Genomic DNA, 20,670 nt, shown 5'->3' on the forward strand with positions numbered 1-20,670 from the left:
TAATTATAGACATTTTAACCATGCACTGTGACACTGGGGTGCTGACAGGATTCAAGCAGAAAAAAAAGAAAGAATGTTGAACGGCGCATTGCCTCTCGTCTTTAGCCTCAAGGAGATGTGAATTTCCATTTGATAAAAGTTGATGATGTCAGCGGGGACAGAAAGCCTGAGAAATTAATTCATAAGAGCATCACATATTACCATAAGCTTCTTTCTGAGAGACGATTACATATAGATCCTAGACAAAGCGCCCTGTGGCGCTCCAGTTCCCATAGCAATGTTGTCAATATTTCCATAGTAAATGGATCATTTTTTCTGTCTTACTTGCCCCCCCCCCACAACGGTGACCATCACTTGACAGGATCCCACCTGTTTTGGTAGCTGTGGGAGAAAGTGACTAAACAGACCTCACAGGTCTAGCTAGGAAGCTTGTGACATGATGACAAAGAGGGAGAGGGTTTAGGCCTGAGCAACCCCCCCCCCCGGTTGTATTGTCACAGCTGTGGTCACCCACCAGTGTGTGTGTGTGTGTTCAACTCTCCCCACCCCAATCACACCTACTTTTACCTCCCTGGTGTCGGTGTGTTGTGACAGCTCTGTCGAAAACTCACGGATATTTCATATTATCGCAGACGATATGAAATACAACATCTGAGTAATCTTTTTGGATCCTCTTCTTATTGGTTAGACAAAAACTATTTTGTTCTTTTTTTTCATCACATACACAAGCCTTGAACCACAGACTCGTGCTCCTCCGAGCTCGAGCTGAACTACAGGATGATCTGAGACACAAGCATAAGGCATTCAATAGTCGAGATTCACTTCATCTATTACGCGACTTAAAGCGCCTCTGGGGGAACTGTCACTCTGCGCGAAAATGTCCAAAAATGTGTCAAAAGGATAAAGTGGAGGGAAACGCACATGTGGAGTGGTTGAGAGAACATGAGGCAAACTCCACCACATAAATGCATCAGATGCTCCCTCAGCTGCCGAGCAAATGTCACCACGTTTGAGCGCATAAAAGGATGGACCCGGAGCAGCTCGTCAAGCGCGTGTAAATATGCAGCTATATAAAACCGACGTATAAATGTATCACATGCTGAACAGGGGTGAAGTGGTCCAAATAATTCACTGTTTGCTATGTGGAGCATGTCGGTATTTGGGTCATAGTTTGATTGGTTTCCTGAAAAGGCCGGGAGAGAGAATTCCCAGCTTCCTTGCCTTCCCATTTCTTTCTTTGATGTGGCTTTTTGAATATTTATTAAATATTAGAAATTGCAAGTTGTTTTTATTATGTGCGGATGAAACAAATGAGATATAAGGTGTTAAAGGGAACATGTGCATTTCTCCGGGGATTGAGTATTGTTGTTTTGACCATTTTGAAAGTTTTAGCAGAATATATATATCACCTAGTCCTGCTTTATATTAAAAAAAGACAACATGGACCTTTACTTGGTGAGCATTAATAGTGCTGGTAGACAGATTGTATTACAGAACCGGGCTAGCTGTTTCCAGTCTTTGTGCTAAGCTAACGGCTCAGCTGCTCATCGTAGCTTTATATTTACAGTACAGACATTAGAGAGTCACAGAGCCTCTTCCTGTGGCCAAGTAGCATACAGCCTGCAGGATTCCAAGGTTGAGAGATGAAAGTGATGTTGGCTAACATTGTGTCCAGAATGCTAAGTGGTCTGCATACAATCAGCTTCAATAAGCACAGGAGCAGCAAAGTAAAGACCTGAAGAGCAGGTGGAGGTAGAGGACAGTTCACATATCTATGTACACAATGGCACTTCCTAGTATGGATGAAAGGTCATCTGAATACAAAAAGCTAATTCTTTTATCAAGCTATGAAGACTCAAAAACAGCACCCCCCCCAACCCATTCCACCTTTAGTGGATAAACTCATTCTGTCTGACTGAAAGTTGTATCCTGGTATCAGGGGTTTATTCAAATTCAGCCTATCTTATCCAGGTGTATTCAAACACGGTTCATCTTTCCCCACAAGGGCCTCTTGTGTATTCATTTATTCTGCATTTATAGGAGGCCGCTGCGGGCCCTGATCCGTGAGGCCGGTGATGCCGGGGCAGCCCATGTGCCTTACTGCTGGTGAGCTCCTCTGATCCAGTGTGGGGTCAAAGACTCGGCCTGAGCCAATGACAGTGTGGAGAGGGGAAGGGGGGGTAAGGGAGGAGCCGATGGTGTCACTGAATGCCTGGGAACCTGTCACTTTGTGTCAGTGTTAGCGTCTGCATCTGGCCCGCTCTCACTTTGACCTCAAGCTCAGTGCGACTAGCTCTCAGGACTGGACCACAGAGTGGGAAAAGCAACTTTTACTCTTCCACCTCACACGCAGCGCCTTCCTTCGCTAGCCACGATGCTAGTCGCTGCGTTGAGCCGTTGCATACCGTCTCGCTTTGTTTAATCTCCTGTATAAGTATGTTTGTCCATTTCTCCATCCTTTTATTCCATATCAAATTACAACAAGACATTTCTGTTGGCATAAACAATATCTTCAAAACCAGGTTTGTCATAGCAGAGACGTAAACCATTCTCCTGACAAATATCTCCACACAGGATTTAATTACCATATTTCCATTGAATTTTGTCATATTTGTTGCCAGCAAATATAACAAAAAAATGTACTGACAGCTATAATGTGCACGTTACTTCACGTCAGTCATAGAAGAGATGGAAAGTGACAAGTGTGCATTATATCATTGTATATGCTGCTATAGAATTATTTTAAATCCCTTTTATTATTAAATCACATGATGTAACATAACACACAATGGGACTGCTGATTGCTGACTGACTGAAGTGTCACATGTACATTTGGCGTGTTAGCGCCTTTAAAACATGAGTTCTTCAGCCATACATCCAAAGTTGCTCTGAGTAACAATAATGCATTGAGAGGGAACTGATACTCACTGAATGATCTTCAATGATAATATTACGTCATTCATGTGAACCATCTTGGCCCCGAGATAATCGGATCCCGGCCGCTGTATAAAATGAGTCCTGTTGTTTGGTGCCACACTGCCTCTTCACATGCTCCCAGCAGCCATGCATGCCAATGGAGACCTTTGTTTAGTGACACAGTTTCAGGGCAGTGGCAGTCAATGGGCTGCTCAATTAAACGGAACAATGGTCGATGGGTATTGTGGCTGAGGACGCAATGACCGGGTGGACCTACATCTAATGGCCGGATCCCCAGTCATGAGCTCCTCGTGGATAAACATGATACTTAGTAGAGTTCTATTTGAGATGCAGTGTAATTCCAGTATTGCACTCGCTGCTGAAACACAGTGCCCCTCCTCTGGCTATCCGACCTGATTTATTAGCAACATGACTGTCTGTCACCTGTGCAATGATAGGGGTTAGGGATGCGCCGTATGGATTTCTCTTTCAGCCGACACGATAACCGATCATTTTACATTTGGGGTTTCTAATAAGAAGTTCACAGCTTGTAGATTTGTATGTACACCTGAGGTGCATGATTTAATATTCCATAGTTCTGGCCTAACCAAATCTAACTGATATTGCAATTGATACATAACAAAATAGTTTTGACTCTTCAAATACTTTTTTCTGGTAAAGTACATGAAAAACTTAAGTATTCAGGTGAAATGCTTTGACATGATCCATCAAAACCGACATGTGAATGTATAAAATATTCAATACAAAATGAAGGCTTTTATAGACCCTAAAGCCACCGGCTGCTTAGTCTGCAGATAAAAACACAATGACGACATAAAGTCGACTAATGCTGAATAAAGACATGGAAGGGTTGGGGGACAGCTATGCTACTTTCAGTGCAGAAGGATTTGGTTGGTTTTTCTATATGTTGGATTTAATGGAACATAAAGCCTATCAAACGTTTGGCATAGGAATTCAAGCAAGCAAGGAATCTATGTGTGTGTGTGTGTGGGGGGTATGTCATGCAAATGTCTCTCGAACCATTCACCCATTTACATTCAATATTCATAGAGTGTCAGTTTAGATGCCTGAAAAAGGTCCGAGGTTATCACAAGCGTAAGAGATTTAAACGTCTTGTTTTACGATATGAAGTCTGTAAATATCCCGCTCGTGAATTATGAAGTTTTCATGTGTCTAACAAGTGGCGAAATAAAACTACAAAAACGTAATTACATTTAACACTAGTCCGCCTTGTGTATACTGCTTTTTACTTCTGGTGATTGCATTCATAATTCAAAAACCATGAAAGCCGTGTTCATTTGTGAAGATTATCTCGCTGAACAAAACGTGTATCATAAACGGAGCTTATTTTCTGCAATAATCTAAAATCCCTTTTGGCTGTCTGTGGAGGGAACCAGTGTGATGCTAACTTCCTGGTTGGCCTACAAAAACACGTCATCCCTGCAGCGCTCCTCAAACTAGTGACCAGGATGGATTGCAGATGCTGTTTATACCGACGTTAGACGGATGCTAAATAATTGCTGCGGATGAGCGGACAGGAACAGCCACTCGGCCAAACTGAGTACATTTGAATAATCATTTGCCAGTATCTGCTAAAATATATCGTGCATCCCTAATATGAATTCTGTTTCACGAAAGCCAAACTGTAAGAATTTAAACACCGATACAAAATGTAACGCCCTCACAGCCCTTTTGTATACACACACACCAACTGTGTTACTACGTTCTATGTGTTCACTGTGTCAGTGATGATGAAAATATCAATACAAAGAGCTGGAAGGGAGAAAAGAACTGGTGCTACATGTCGCATTTCTTTCAGTCCTGAAGCTTCAGCTGGTGTCGGTGTGGCTTAATGATTGCAGGTAATAACCTACAATCATGAGCTGTTCCTCGCTGCAGTGAGAACGGGTCAAATGGCCAGGCGCTATTTATAGCGTCTGTCAGCGCCAGCCAGAGCCCCCCCCCACAGTCTGCTAATTGGAATCCCTCCCAGGTAAGAAGTGTGAGCAGCGGTAGCACTCGCTGCCTCTCACAGGCACCCTGGGGAGGCCTTGAACGCACCTCATGATCAAATAATTGTCCGCTCATTTTTTCCAGGTCAGCCTCTCGAGGGGAGACGGCGAGAGCGCCTTGTCAAAACAGATCGAAGCGCAGGGCCCGAGAGGCTGAGCGGGGGCCTCCCCTGGCGCGGCCGTCTCTGTTATGCGAGCAATCCGACGTGCCACACATGTCGGGTGTCCGAGCGCACCGGGAGCTCTTAGGCGTCAGCTGAGAGGAGACCTAACTGGACGGGGTGGTGAGGGGGTTCAAATTCAATTCACTTTTTTGGGGGGCTGCAGTCAGAGTCAAAATCCCCGCGCTTGCACAAAAAAAATATCTGTGGTACATCACGCCACACTCTGTGCCAGAATTAGCCCCTCGCCACACAGATGCACAGATGGCATCGGCGGAATGCTTCACATTCTAGTCCGGGCTGCCTGACCCCTTCCTTAATCCTAATTAGGAATGCAATTTCCACACAGGCCCCCTTTTTTTAAAGCATGATGAAACATTTGTGGCCGTACAAACTGTATGGCTGCATGGCTGTGCCAAAGGCTTATGGGTAGTATTATCCTGCCAGTCCACGGAGGGCGACGCCATTTTAAACCGATCACTAGAGCAGGGTTTTTACGAGTGACTCCTGCTACTGTGCACTAACCTATATCCTCCCTGCCAGTCAACAATGAACTGGTCAGATAATAATACATGGTGGTAAATCCCTGGATAACATTCTGCTGCCTGTCCTTTCAACCGGACACGTCAAAAAAACCTCCCCCACCCGCAAACACACACACACACACACACACACACACACGCGCACACGCACACATACATTCAACCTTCAACGGGAACCCTTTTCTAAAGCTCTCCATCAGCACGCCACAAAGGATTAACTAATAATTCCTCTACAACATCTAAAGATCTGGGAACACTCACATCTGCAGATATCGGGCTAATCTGGATGCTGGGATATTAACTTCATTTTTTTTTTTTTTACCCCGGCCAGCATTTCCTTTACCTAATAATGCTCGTTTGGCCGGGACACGGACATAGAGATGTGAAGGGGGGGGTGTGGGGGGAGTGTAGCTGAGCCAATGTGCCACAGCCTGCAGAGATAAGCGCTCATTGTCGGGTGCGTGGAGGGCGAGCGGTAGCTGAGCGTGATGAGCTAAGGCTCGACTGACAACTGAACAATAACACAACAGCACACGGCAGAGACATGTTGACTTAGCGGGTCCAAAAGGTTTAATCTGCCTCGCTTCCTGCGGCGCCCTAAGGATGCCCGGCTGTGGAACCAGCTCAACTGAAAGGGTGCGATGCGGCCTTTAGGGATAACTTTTTATGCAAGTAAGTCTGTGCTGACTTTACTCTGAACAGTTTTTCATGAGTTATGTATCCCCCCCAGCCTGCGCATCTCCACAGCATGGACAGCATCTCTGTGTTTCTTTAATGCCTCTGCTCTGGGAGTCATCTCATCGAGGCTCGTCGGAACTGAATGACAACCAACTGACTATGCATGACTGCCGGCAGACAAATGTAACAGCGCATTAACACGCGCGCACACAAACCGGAGTGTAGCCCGACGCGCTCATGTCTCGAGCCGTGTAGCTCGGCACATTTGCGGCACTCGGGAGCGTAACGTGTGAGACGGCAGCAGGAAGCTTATTAAGTCTTCATAAAAGGGCCTCCCGGCGGAGGTTTAGCCCAGTCATCAAGATGCTATCAGCCGTGGAACAGCAGGCCCAGGACCAGCCCCAGTATTACAGTCTGCGCTTAACAACAGTGGCGTCCCACGGCTCCGGCCTACTACCCGGCCCTTTGTTTTCTCTCTGGAACAAAAGCCATGTTTGTGTGGTGGAAGTCTGAATACTGGAAGAGCATGGCGGTTAGATTCACGTGATCCGTGTCTGATCACTGAGGGAGACAATCGACTGAGTTATTAGAGCATGAGGACTCATAACTCTTTCACTGACCTGTGGTAGAGTACATGTGGTAATGTATTTGAGAGTTAATAAATATATGCCACAAATTTCCATTTGATGGAACAGTTTTCCACAAAAACAAACACCATGAACCGTCTCCAGCACTAAAAGCCAACATACTCAATAACAACAGTACATTGTCAGTGAGGACTATCAATCCAGATGAACAGACTCCAGAAGCTGTTTGAGACAAATGCAATGTGCAGGAGAGTTTTAGAAGTGTGCTCAGCATCTGATGATTGCTGGCATTTCAATAAGCACAACACCAGAGGGAAGGAGCGCCTGCTGACTGTGAGAGCAAAAAAAACAAACAAAAGTCAAGCAGCGTGGTCAAGCAAAGAGTCTCGGGTCAAACTCGTTACCGCTGCAAAGACCTACTCTACGACAAAGACTTCCTTTAGAGCAGCCTCCTCGCACGTATAATGCTGTGGGAGGCAACTGAGCGCTTTTCATTGTCCCTTAGTAAGCACTAATGTGGAGTACGGGAAGTGCAGAATGCTGTGACAGCCAGGCGTGGTCGAGGGGACTTCACTTCATGCACCCCCGTCTTTTTTTTTTTTTTTTTACTTTCAATGGAGAAAGTGGTGGCACCAGGGCGGGGTCATCTAGAAAAACCTTCTTTCTGCGGAGAGCTCTTTTTGTGCCAACTGGTACATTACACAACAAGCAATTATTTACTGTCCATAGTTGAATGTTTAACATTTGCTAAATCTACATGGCTTTACGCAGAATTCAAACGATATGAACGTCTTAAGAGTCTGTATTTTGTACGTGTTCATTCCGATCTCTGAAATACCTAATTAAAAGGGTGGGGCCGCCTGCTCATGAGCCACATACTGAACACACACTTCCAAATTCCTATTTCGCAAGACACATGACTGGGAGTAAACCACGACTGTTCCTCATTTAAGAGACAGTTGTTTATGAACATTGTGTGCCTTCCATGAGAAAAAACAAAAATAAATATTGAGACATCGCAGCGTGCGATTTCCAAGCAGGAATTTGCCAACGAGCCGCCCCCCTCAGACAACAAATGTGCATAAAGGCATACTCTGAACTCAAATAGTTTGCACAGGCTGACTGAGCTGTGGGACAGGGAATGTTGCTTAAACAACAGCTGGGGAGGGAAATCATCTGAGGCTCCTGCTGCTGACCGCCCCGCCCCCCCCCCCCACACTTCCATCACCTGCTCAGGGAGGAATCCTTGATGGGTTTCCGTGGGAAATACCAGACAGAGGCATCAGACAGCCGAGCACTCCATGCCTCCCATTCTGTTTTCCAGCCTCTGACACGAACCAATGCCGTGTGTGTGTGTGTGTACATGGTCACACAGGAAGTAAAAGGTGTGCCGTACACAGTCACGGTGCGGGAAACAATGGCAAAGGTCCAAAGCTTTCATGGTAAGAATAGAGGACAGCTGGCGACCTCGTCACCTGCTGTCTCTGCTTGTGTCATACATAACTGCTCCGTGGCAGAGCGTGGCATCCGTGCGCTGTCCTGTTCAATATTTTGCTGATTAGATGAAATAGTCATTCTTGGGGACAATCAAAACAAGTTTAATGCTGCGTACACATGAACATTTTTTTCTAATTTTAGCTTTTTTTTCTCTCCTATGGCTAAGAATGCTCGGATATGGGATATTTCGTTCTTACCTTTCACAATAAAAGCCCTATACATACAATATTCGCAGGCATTTTCGTGTTGCTTATTCATCGAGTCCGCTGGTGTGTAAAGGCCTTAACATGCAGCATAATTGTTGAATGATTCAGCTGTGTGTAGGAAACTAATCACAAGTGAGTCACAGTGAGCGGAATATTCCACCAATTAGAAACCAGAGTCACCAGTTAGCCCGTTGCCTCCAGTGAGAAAGATCCAGACTGCACAGAATCCCGTGGAAGTGTGGTCAGCAGCCCCGGCCCCGATAAGCCGTGGCTACCGCTGATTGGCGTAACGCCAGGCTCAATCTGCTTAAACGCATCCATCTCAACCCTGAAAGGAAAGCGGCCAAATAGAGCGGGCCATGTTGTGCTCGGATGTGACTGGAACCTTCAGCTCGGGTACCAGCGCCCTCGCTGCAGTCCTTTGGAGCTCACCCCCACCCTCACTGCAGAACTGAGCGTCTCTCCCAACGAGCTTACCACGCTAACAATCGCCCCGGAGGGACGCCGCCCACAGATGTGAACACTGATGATCTTGAGTGTTGATGATCCGAGATAAAACTGTACAGTCGCTCAGTGCTGCATGAGTGATCCTAGGCGAGGGAAGGGAAGGGGCGGAGGGGGGGGGGGGGGGGGGGATTCATTACACCGAGCTCTGGCTGGACGGGGGCCGCTCCGAGATACTCGTTAGCAGGGAGATCGCCTACAGATTCCCTCTGAAAGTGTGGCGCAGAGCTCAAGGAACCATAAGATCATTGTTCTCGCTCAAAACCGGATCTTGGCAGAATAAATGGCTTTTTGGGGTGGAGTGCGGCGAGCGCTGGGGTCGGTGGCCTGTTGTATGTTTCCCCCTCTTGTTCACCACCCACACACATTTATTCTGAGGCTTCATGTGCATGGCGCAAACTTTACCCCTTGCCGACTAAATGGCTTTTGTTCTCGTGTTTTCCGCCGTTGTTTTCTTATTTTCACAATGAATTATTTGTTGGCTGTTTGCTTTTGTATGCTGAATATTTTAGGAAGTGCACATCTGTGCTCTCTGTATTCTTGGGTTCAGGTTGTATAACATGGAGACGTGGCTTTGTTTTCTATATATGAGGGAGACCAAGACGTAGACGTAGACTAATTAATGAACAAGTCAAGCACCTGAAGAACAAGGTACAATCGTGTCTATATCCACCATCAAGTGGTTTACAAGACTCCGTGCAGTCACAATTTTCTGTCAAGCAGTCGGTGCAACCTGCTTATCTGCTGACGTTTTTTAAAATGTGTCAGTATACTTAAAGGGGAACTTTTACACCTTAAAAGGCAGTTAAAGGCAGGTCTTGGTCAGTACTACTACAGTTTTTTTATATTTTGGCATCTTTCCACACATCAAGGGTAGTTTTTGTAGTCTTGGAAAATCCCACATAACAAGGCTCTGTGAAGAATCCCCTCGTTCCACATGGCTTAAGCCCGGATAATGACCGTCGCATAAATATATTCATCTGACTTTGGAAGCAGAGCAGCCTTGTGAAAGGAAATGGCAGAGTAGATAACGTGGTCATTTTGGGAATGACTTACAGGATGGGTTGAGAAGCTGACAATTTAGCTTAATTACAATCTTAATGGCAAAAGATTCAGGAAATCCCTGAACACAGACGGGCTGCGGAATATTCACAGGCTCATCATCTGTTTTTTTCCATCATTTAGGTCAATACAGAGTACAGTGTTTGAAAATACGTTTAAAATACTATGCTGCTGTTTGGTGGACAGGCTTGTTTTGCAGCTAAAATTGTAACGTCACGACGTAATACTTAAGTCTCTGATCAGCTTTGAGGCTTCAGCCTGGCCATTTTTGAGTGACCTGTTCCAACGATGACAAATGCCTGACAAACCACTGAGTCACCATGAAATCCACCCAAATTGCTTTCTCTACTGCTTTAAACGACACAGAACCCAAGCGGGGCCACACCGTAAAGTAAAGCCCCCTCTATTGAAGCTCAGACGGGGGGGGGGGGGGGGGGGGGGGGCTAGCAACCGCATTACAAACTCGTCGCCTATGTCTGGCATCCTGACAAATATCTGAGGCACTCACTTACCCCAAGTATGCCCTCACACACATGTGGCAACGTAGGCTGTGTGTGCTGGGCTTCTCCTCCAGCACGACTCACAGCACAGCCTATAAAACAGGGACGGTCACGGGGCACTCGTGATCTTTCCTGACAGAATCAAGGCATTCCATTAAAGCTCCTAGATATCAACCGTCTTCAAAGCTCTTTAAGTATTCAGTCCTATTTCATCCAGTGAGACTTTGGGACGCAGAGGGAGGAGGCGCTCACATGGAGGTCTTCCAATCAACTTTTTCACCGTTTGGCCTAAAAGCCGTTGGTGTGAGAGAGCAGTACCATTCAGATCAATGGATTGCTCTCTACCAAAAGATATTTTGGCACGCTCTAGAACAGCATAACAGTGCTATCAACTCCAGCTCAATCTCGACATATTGTAAACTATGTGGACCTTCACGCCACGTGGCCAGATGGTCTGGTTACAATCTGCTACTCTATCTGTCCAGTCAGCTGAATGCACTCTGTGCTCCTGACAGTGCTGGTGGGCTTTCTACCGCAGCAGAGCTTTTGATCGTGGCTACAATGCAGCTTTTGGAATTTGCATGAAAAAAAGGGAGAGCAAATGAGGTGAAGCGCACTGGCTGAAATGCAATAATGGAACCAACCGCCTATCATCTGACTACAATTTAGCTTTTTTTATTAGCTTAGCTAATTGGCAACTTGTGCTACTTGTTGCTAATTGGAATGTAAACAATGACCGGAAGAGGAAGTCTTGGCCATTAAATTCATTATCCAGATATCTACTGGCTACACCAGAACCCCAGATACACTGGTCGTTGTCCCCAGAGGCTAAATCGTCTCCAGACCGATGGATTCCAAGATAAGAAACAGTTTAGCTGGTTCCTCCTGATTCCCGTCCTTGTGCTAAGCTAAGCTAAGCTAACCAGTTACTGGCTGTTGTAGCTTCAAATACAACAAACAGCAATGAGAGTGATATAAACCTTTGCATTTCATTCAAAGTGAATAAGAGGATCTCCCAAAATGTTGAACTATTCCATTAATATAAGAAGACAATGTCTTTTGAGTCAAATAGGAAAAGCTTTCTGATTGTAATGTCTTATGACTCGTCACAAATAGTCAAAGTGACATTTGAATTCTATTAGGTTGGACAGGCTCAAGTATCAAACTCCAGAGCGGGCTGAGGGAGTTGCAGCAAACTCATTCGAGCCCAAATCTAATTTGTGATTTCTGTTGACAGCCAGCACTGTCCTGCATTATTTTAAGCTGAACTCGAGACGGTGTTAAGAACGGCCGCAGATGATGCTGAGCTTTTACCTCATTGTGCCTCAACAGCAAATGTCTAAGTTCTAAGCCAATATCGGACCAGAGAGTAACGTTTCACGGAGGAATCCACAGCATCACCATTATTACTCTTACACACACAACTTAATCATCACTAATAACTGCTTTGGATCAGCACCAAGATGTCTGGGTCATGTCTGACCCTAAACCTCCTCTCTGCTGCTAAGTCAGGAGCCGATGAACCCCTCTTTTAAGAGATGAAGACGAAGATCAATCTCCATGGAGTCCTATCCACTAAGAAAATGTTCAGTTTGTCCTTGTCAATTAGCAGGGGTAGATTCTGTTGTCATCCCTAAAGCCACATTCATTGCTGGCCGAGTGTAACTGCCAGGCTTGCCGGCATGCAATAAATAATTTCCTCATTTTATTTATTTTTAAGTTGAGAGCATCAAGGTCTAGGTCTTGCTCACTGACCGAGCCCCATCTATCACTTCTGCGCTGTGCTGTTTTGAACCCATTTCGCACTGCTCTCCCAGAAGACGCCGGTAACTCACGTTAGTCCTCTATCTGACATTTAGTGTCTCTGGCTGGGATTCACCGCGAACACCTCCTGTCAAAAGCCGTCGTTCCAAACACGGACACCACTGCATGTGCCTAGAATTATGTTAAAGTAGATGCTACATGCTGTTTTTAATTTGAGAGCCACATGCCTAGCAGGTGCATCCACACCCTCCACCTCCACAGTAGCATGCTGCAGGCCTGACATGGACCTGGAGGTGTGGAAACCCCCCTGATTACAGGCCACCAGATGTAAGACAAGGAAATGAGCTCCGAGCACCAGGGATCCTGTTTATCAGAGGGAGCTCTTGTGCTAATAAGAACTAGTGGCATACCAATGTTATTTGCAGCATTGCTATCGATCATAACAAAATAAACACACCCTATTACCTCGTTCCGAGGCGATGACGCAGAGCAGGAAACTCCCTAACAATCTGCACTCACAACAGCCTGTGCTGTAGGTGGAAAGCTCTTGTCTCCAAGGTAACACACAGATAACACAGTTTGTGACCCCCCCGGGAGCTCCGCCCCGATATCTCATTATCGTGGCCATGTGTCATCAAATGAGTCGGATTCCATCTCACTGGTTCCTTCAATATAATCCAGACAAAAACAAGGATTAAAAGACTCCAGATATAATTTCTGACAAACAGGTCAAAAAGATTGTGCAGTCCTCAAACCCCTCCCCTGTTTTATTTCTTTTCATGACTGAACTTCTGTCAACTCCTAGGAAAGTCAAAAAGCCTGTCTGCTGTTTCAAAATGCTTTTAGCCCGACACTGGCTACCTTTAGAGCTCATTTTAATATTTTAGTTTGATATTAGGGCTCAGTTGGGTCTGGTTCCTGCCATCATTCATCCTCTGAAATTCCAATGTGGCCTTACATCAATGGACTGAGCCTCAATGTTATTTCATCTCCACTTTACTACCATTCAGATTAAAATAAATAAGTTTCCTGGCAGTTCTTTTGAGATACGGTGAAGCTATTGCTGTGTCCACAATCATTATCATGGCCCATGTTCCTAATGGTTTGGTCTAGAATGGGCTGCGATCAAACACCTGAGGTCGTCAGATGATTCTGCCTCGCGGCTATTTTTAGATGGTAATTGCCCCTTTGTTGCGGCCTGGTAAACAAAAGATGAATCCGGAGCGATTATCTGGTTATGACTCTCAGCGGGAGCGCAGCCTCCAGCTTTTTTCCTCTCTGAGCGACGTCGTGCTCGGCCACATGCAGTTCCTCGCCTCCACCGCGTCGCTAATGAAACCCCTCATTATTTGACTGAGCCGACAGGCGTCCCCCATGTTTGATCGATGGTGCTCTCTTTTGACCTATTGACGTGCTCCGTCAGAGTCCGGTGGAGGCGCGAGCGGGAGAGCTGCGCTGGCTCGTTCCCTCCGGTGACCATGTGACCACAGATAGAGATCATCAGACAGGAAGCCTCTCTTGTGCTGCCCTAAGCTCAGGCAGCCAACACAGAGGCATCTTGGGGATTATCCTGTTGATCTAGAGTGGCCCAAACATCGAATGTAATAATGTCTTGTCAAAACAAACAAACCACTTTAGTCCTCTATTCAGGAAGAGCGGTCGATTCGAAACCCTCGTTACTCTAAACGGGACGACAATTAAGTTAATTTTCTCATGAAGATTATAGACAGAACCTGCTCCACGGCGAGACCTTTATGGTGTTTTTCATGTGGAGTTTTTGGCCGGTGTGTGCTGCCTGGAGGCTGGTTCTACTTTACGACCGGTGGTTCTCTCACATGGCAGTCTTATTGACATTTGAAGCACGCACATGCCATTGCCGTTTCTGGAACGTGAGCGCGTTAGTATTTGCCTTTGGACCTCAGCATCTGCTGCAGCTCGCTGTGAGTTGAGAAAAGCAGGACAGGGAGCTGAATCCTCCTCTGTGTCAAGTTAAAACGGACGTCTGTATCAGAAGACGCACCATCACGCCCGGCTTGTTTTTCTGAACACTGCCGAGCTTTCTTCACAGCCCTGACCTCGGCCAACTCATCAACAGGGGCCCCTTTTTATCTCTCTGGGAAAACAGGTGGTTGTGATTGTTAGTCAGCGCACATATGATGAGGAGGCTTCTGCTCCATGTGTTTTCTGTTTGGAATGCCGCATTTGCTAACTCAGGTTTGGGAGGGACACGGCAGATATTTTCGGGGTTACGCCTGCGACGCTGCTTGAAAAACACCACCGCCCACTCCTGCTCAGCTGTTTCAGGTCATTCCACAGTGAGGGCCATGTGCCACTTTGACTTTATCCCATGGATGGCTGACTGCAGCAATTTAAAGAATATACTACAAAAGGGTGGGATTTATTTTGTGTAAAGTAAAGAAAGCAAATTACGGTGTGAAGTTTTCACGGTGCGATAATTGTCATTGAAAATATCACAAGATTCAGTATCACAGTAATACACTATTACTTTTATTATTATCATTATTCAGTCAGTTAAAATGACCCTTAAAGGAATGAGAACAAAATTATAAAGATATACAAAACTGATGAAAACATAGCACCTAACTGTATATATCTTATAGTACTATAGCATGTTAAATTAACTATTAAATAGCTCCGCCCCCTCTTAGTCGATAGGTTGACTAATCGTCATTTTGGTCTCAGTCGACTAAGATTCCTTTAGTCCTTTTTTGTCTTGGTTTCTGTGAACACAACACGATTTTAAATTGTGCTTTCGTGGAAAAACTAATTAAATCTATAAGTAATAATAATAATAATCGATAAGTCGACAGCATTGTATGAGCGTCAGTTGACTGACACACACATTTATGTCAGTCTTTTTTCATAGCGTAGATAAGCTAATGTACACTGTATGAAAACCATTATTTCTAATTAAGTTAAAGATACCGGTGCACCGTTACAACCCTAAATGTCACAACTCTCGGTTAGGCAATGAGCCCATGGTAACTGCAGAACTCCTTCCATCTGAGCTGAGACCAAAAATGCCAACCATGATAAATGTGTTATGCCACTGACACCTCTCAGTCAGGGGGGGGGGGGGGTGTCTGTTGACAAAAACTCTTGACTTGTAACAAACAAAATGCTCGGCAGCGAGGGACTCTGTCTGTTCGTCCGTCCCCGTTTTTGCTCTGCCATTTACCGTCTCTGCAGTCAAATGTCAAGACTGTATGTGACTTGCCCACAGGGGGCCGCGCATGCCATTCAGAGAGTGCTCCGAACAAATGCTCGCAAGCTTTGGGAGGGGAGAGAAACATCTGACAACATGCACCTCCTAAGGGAGCCACTCTTCGCGGTTATCTGGGGGAGGGGGGGGGGGGTCTGTGCCACACACGCAAAACAATGAGAGAGGTGCAGACGCTTGGCTCCTGATGTAGACAAATGTTTGAGGAACGTGCTGGGCAATGTCACCCGATGAGCACCCCGGTTATGTGTGAGTTAGAGGATGCTCCAATCTCTCTTAAGTGATGCAATAGCTTATCAGCGGAGAGCACAGGGGAGGCTCCACAGCTATCAAGCGGACAGCTCTTTAGCCTTATCTTATCCATTCAGATGAAGAGAGGGCTCCAATTGGATTAGGCGGATAGCCATGAGAGAAAACAGAGATAATGTCATAAAAATGTCAATCATCCAGGAAAAGAAAGCGTGAAAGCTGATCAATTGAGCCGGAAACCAACTCTCTTTTGCAGGGATTCATTGTGAATGACCAGGTTTTCACAATAGTATTTTTATGTTAAGTTAATGCTAACGTCTTTCTGTTGTTGATTCGTATAATTTCCAAAAACGCAGCAATCAATCTGACCTGTGTAGCTGTCCACAGGTGTTTCTTATAAAGAGAGCGGTGATCTCAAAGTTTATATTTGCTCTGCACTAATCCACCGTGAGCATCTTCCAAGCTCCCACATATCTTGGCCACGCTCTTGTGAGGAGGGTTCTGGCAGACGTCCCTCTAAAGTGAGTGTACCGCTTTCTCTGGAATAGTTTAAGGGAAACGGCTCAGGTGAAGCAAACAATGGAAAATCTCAACGCATTCCATTAGATCAGATTGGAAAGTCTCCGCTGTGCTTAAAATAACAACAGGCCCCGGTCTTTGGCTCCGCCGACAGATGACTGGGGCTGATATTTGCGGTCCGTGTTCAGTCGAGCCGGGTTCAGCCGTCGCTTGGAATGGCCGCGGCCATTAAGGCGATGAATGTCACGCATTTAAATATAACAAGCACATCTCACAAAGACACAGAAAAAGAAGCGAAGGCAGACGGCACATTCTGTCTTCTGAGTTTCTTACTCGCTTTGTGAAACATCAGGAGCTGAATCTGGTGCGGAGCTTTTTTCAAAACACAACAAGACGAATTCCAATTACAGTCAGCACCTATTAGCGTCAGCGCCAAGTAGTAAATCACCACGCGGCTTGTGGCCAGCTTTAGTTTAGCCAGATTTGTCCTGTTTCTAAAAAGGCAGTGGCCATGCTGGCTGAGAGCCAGTCGGACCACATGGCTGAGCCCTGTCCAGCAAGAAAGACAAAAGACATTCTTAAATCTTCACCAGCTCGCTGCACCCCCCACCCCCTTTGAAAATGTCAATTGTCCTGCTCCCATGTCACAGATTTACCAAGGGGGGGACATCATTAGGAGTACTGACTTTGAAATGTATCACATAAAAACAAGAAGAAAAAAAAGCACACAGCCTGGAGGTGAGTTGAGAGAGACACACAGCAACAGATTTTAAACAAGTTCCGCTGCTTCTTCCTAATTAAAGCAAAGAGAATAAGCCAATTGACACATGTGAGAGATCACAGGAGGGTTTTTGTGTCTGCGCTTCTCTTTGATCCGTCTGTTCTCTCACACCTTGCTTAATGTGCGTCCAAGTGTCAGCGAGGGCAAAATGAACACATTTCATGCCCAAACTTATGGCAAAATTATTTCCAAAGCAGTTGCTCATGCGTGAACAGGGAAAGAGTGCAACGTTTATGAATGCATTTTTCTAGACATTTGTTACACTTAAAATAAAACTAAATATATTCTTGAATTTCAAAGCACATAGGCCAAAGCAACAGCCCACCATGCTTTTTTGATGAATCATCAATTTTTTCAACCTGCAGCAAATCCATCTAAATCTGCAGTACATTTAAACCATAGAATTAAATGTTCCTGGATTTTTTTTAAATTAACTACTGGAGTAGTCTGGTGGCAACTGAAGATAGCAAAGAGGAGTAAAACAATCCTGATTTATCAAAGAAATCAATCGCAACGTAGCACAGCAACAAGTGGCTTATTGTTTTTCTCTGTTATGAATATAACATGATTAAATATAGTAAATTTAGTGACATGTTAAAAAATTATTTAACTTTGCTTTTCCTATAAATATCGTCAAAACAGGGCACGTAACTTAATGTTTTAAGTATTCGTCCCGCGTGTCCACATTGTAATGAAGCTGTTACAGGTGTGCGTTTATCGTCAACGATAGGACCGATAGACGGGGGGAGAGATTTTAGGGTAGACTACCGAAACCAGCGGATTTTCCGACGGCTGTTTCTGTTTACCAGCTCAGCTCTGGTGCGGGTTAGAAAGGGTCCAGCAGCGGGAGCAGGAGGACACTCACTAACCCGGCTGGCTGGCTCCTCCCGCGGACAGCCTGCTTTATTCCGCCGCAGGAAAAACCGTTATTTCGCATCACTACTTCCTACATCTCTGCCATCACCGCGGTTTCAAAAACCCACGTTAAATAGTTAACGAACGGGCGACGGGGCAAAAAATAAATAAATAAACCGCTTTAAATCATATTTAATTCACAAACACAAAGTCTCTCTCCGAACTTTAAAGGGTTGAAACTTTTTCAAAGCGAGGGGGACAAACGTGGGGGCTTCACTCTGAAACACGCAGCTAATTGAACTGATGCAAGAGCGGAACACTTCGCTCAGTTAGTCGTGCTAATGCTAACATGTGGCTACATCCAGACACTTTGTTTTATTGCAACATACAGCCGCTTTACTCCGAGTAAAACTGCGAAGGAGAAGGATGGATTTGAGAAACAATCGTCGCTCGACCCGTACATTCGCCAGTCATGTTGACAGTGCGTTAAGTTGTATCAAAAATGGCGACTATATTTGCCATTTCGTTAACAGAATTAATAACTATATTTACTTCACGTCGGAGAGACAGGTCTTGCTGTCAGCATGTCTTGAGTTTAACGTTAGTTGCCTCCAGATAGGGTTACTTCTGAGGCACAATCTATTTTCCGCCCGACGCTGGTGAGAAATAGCGACCAAACAGACGCAGAAGTGAACGGCTTTTAACGGCCACGTTCCTCGGAAGAGAAAACACGGGGAAATAACAGTCAGTTTGCGTGATTTTCTGTACTTACAGTGAGTTGAGAGGAGAGTCAGGACACAAGCCAGACGTGTTTTCGCCATCTTGGAGTCGATGCAATGCTCTGTTTGACTGGCCGTACATGCGCAAAGTAGCCTAAAGAAGCTTTGGTGTGGATGGAGCGAGGGAGAGAGACATAGGCAGAGAGTGGGAGGGAGGGACGGAGGGAGAGAGGGAGAGAGGGAGAGAGGGGGGTATTATATTCGGTTTCCATAGCTACCGAAAGCATCACTCACACAGACAAGAATTTATAGTTGACACGTTGTGGGAGGCTTTTACTACCGTGGCCTTATACTGTGGGGAGGCAGCAGGGAGCGTTCAGTCTTCTCTGTGTTGTGCGATGGAACAGAGATGAGCAGCGAAGTATACTTGAAAGACCACATTCCCTCTGTTCCTCATTGAAATGAAGGGGTTGAAGTGAATAGGATAACAGGGTAAAGAATAATAATAGGCCTCGATATCACATGAAACTTCCCCAGTTGATTACTTACATTAAGACAATTCTTTTTTGTATTACAAGTTTTCTGAAATGGTATGTTTAAATATGCAAATGAGGCATTCTCTTATAAAATTAACACAAATCTGAATATTGGATAAAGCCAGGTTCACAGTTTTTGTTTCATTTTGTTGACATATTAGTTATATTAAAGTTGAAGGTTTTTACTGAGGGAATTTGGGATGTTTTGTATCACTCCATAAAGAAAATAAATACTGTCAACAGCCATAAAAAATACATCTCCACCATATTTTTAGGAATCATTTGTTGTATAAATCAAGCTATGAATGATATATGAATAAAGATAGAAATTAAACTGTCAAGTTTGGTGTATGTAAGCACTGAAGTGGAGGTTTGTAGCTCATTTAGAGAAAACTTCCTTTCAAGATATTTATTGTAAAATTATACATTTGGAAGACATGAATTGAAAAAAAAAAAGATTAACCAACAGGTAACATAATGGAACTTCCTCTGTTGATTAATTTCATCAAGACAAGACTTTTCTGTATTGCAAGTTTTCTGAAATGTTATATTTACATTAATCCGTAATCCTAACTCTTATCATGCATTGTTGCTATTCGAGCGCTCATGGACATGAATGTTACGTTATAAGTTGAGTCCGGCAGCCTGTCACCACTGTGACCAATTGCACACGGCAGGCTTTCAATAAAATATTCCTTCACCATTCTTCACTGACTGTAAATCACAGCCCTGTCAGGGACTTCTCGTATGTTGGAGCCCTTTGACAGGAACCACAGCCCGTCAGCCCAGAGCTCTCTTACCCTTTTAACATGAATCCTGTAAAGTCCTGTTTTTGTCATAGTGGATAGGGTCTGCTCTGCAGGCCTCCAGTTCCAGTGACATTGCGTTGCTTTTATCGAGACGTTTTCTCCCGCTCAGCCCTGGTCTAACTCTGTGATGACAGCCGATGCAGCATGGAATATAAATGCTACTCCAACCGTGCCTGTGACATACTATTCAACCTCCTCTAAAAGTTCCACAAAAGGCAAAAAACTGTTTTATGCCATCTGTGCTGTGCATAACTGTAATATCCTTTACTGTTGGGCATGATCATAGGTGCACTGGATCACTGCTGTATTTATAAAAGTACAATCTGAGATGATTGCACTCACTGCATGCTTCCTTAATCTGGTAATTATGTCTAAATATAGAGCTATGTCTAATTATGCTAGCATGCGTATGAGTTGTATTACATAACGCATGTAAATCTGCGAGATTCTAATATGAATCAGGTGTAGTTATTTTAACCACACGGTTGCCTTGAGGCTCTGCTCTCCAGGT

General features: G+C 44.9%; 1 protein-coding gene across 1 annotated transcript in view; it reads right to left on the reverse strand.

Annotated features, from left to right (window-relative positions):
- LOC306704603 (junctional adhesion molecule 3B-like) overlaps window positions 1–19,010 on the reverse strand; it is a gene marked incomplete at its 5' end in the record, with an annotated part of 33,590 nt that extends 14,580 nt beyond the window's left edge. Inside the window, 2 exon segments of the mRNA XM_079171028.1 lie at window positions 18,868–18,973; window positions 18,975–19,010. Of these exon segments, the coding sequence (XP_079027154.1) occupies window positions 18,868–18,973; window positions 18,975–19,010 (142 nt within the window).
- Between the last annotated feature and the right edge of the window lie 1,660 nt (window positions 19,011–20,670).

This window comes from Pholis gunnellus (assembly GCF_910591455.1).
Source record: "Pholis gunnellus genome assembly, chromosome: 13".
Taxonomy (NCBI): domain Eukaryota; kingdom Metazoa; phylum Chordata; class Actinopteri; order Perciformes; family Pholidae; genus Pholis; species Pholis gunnellus.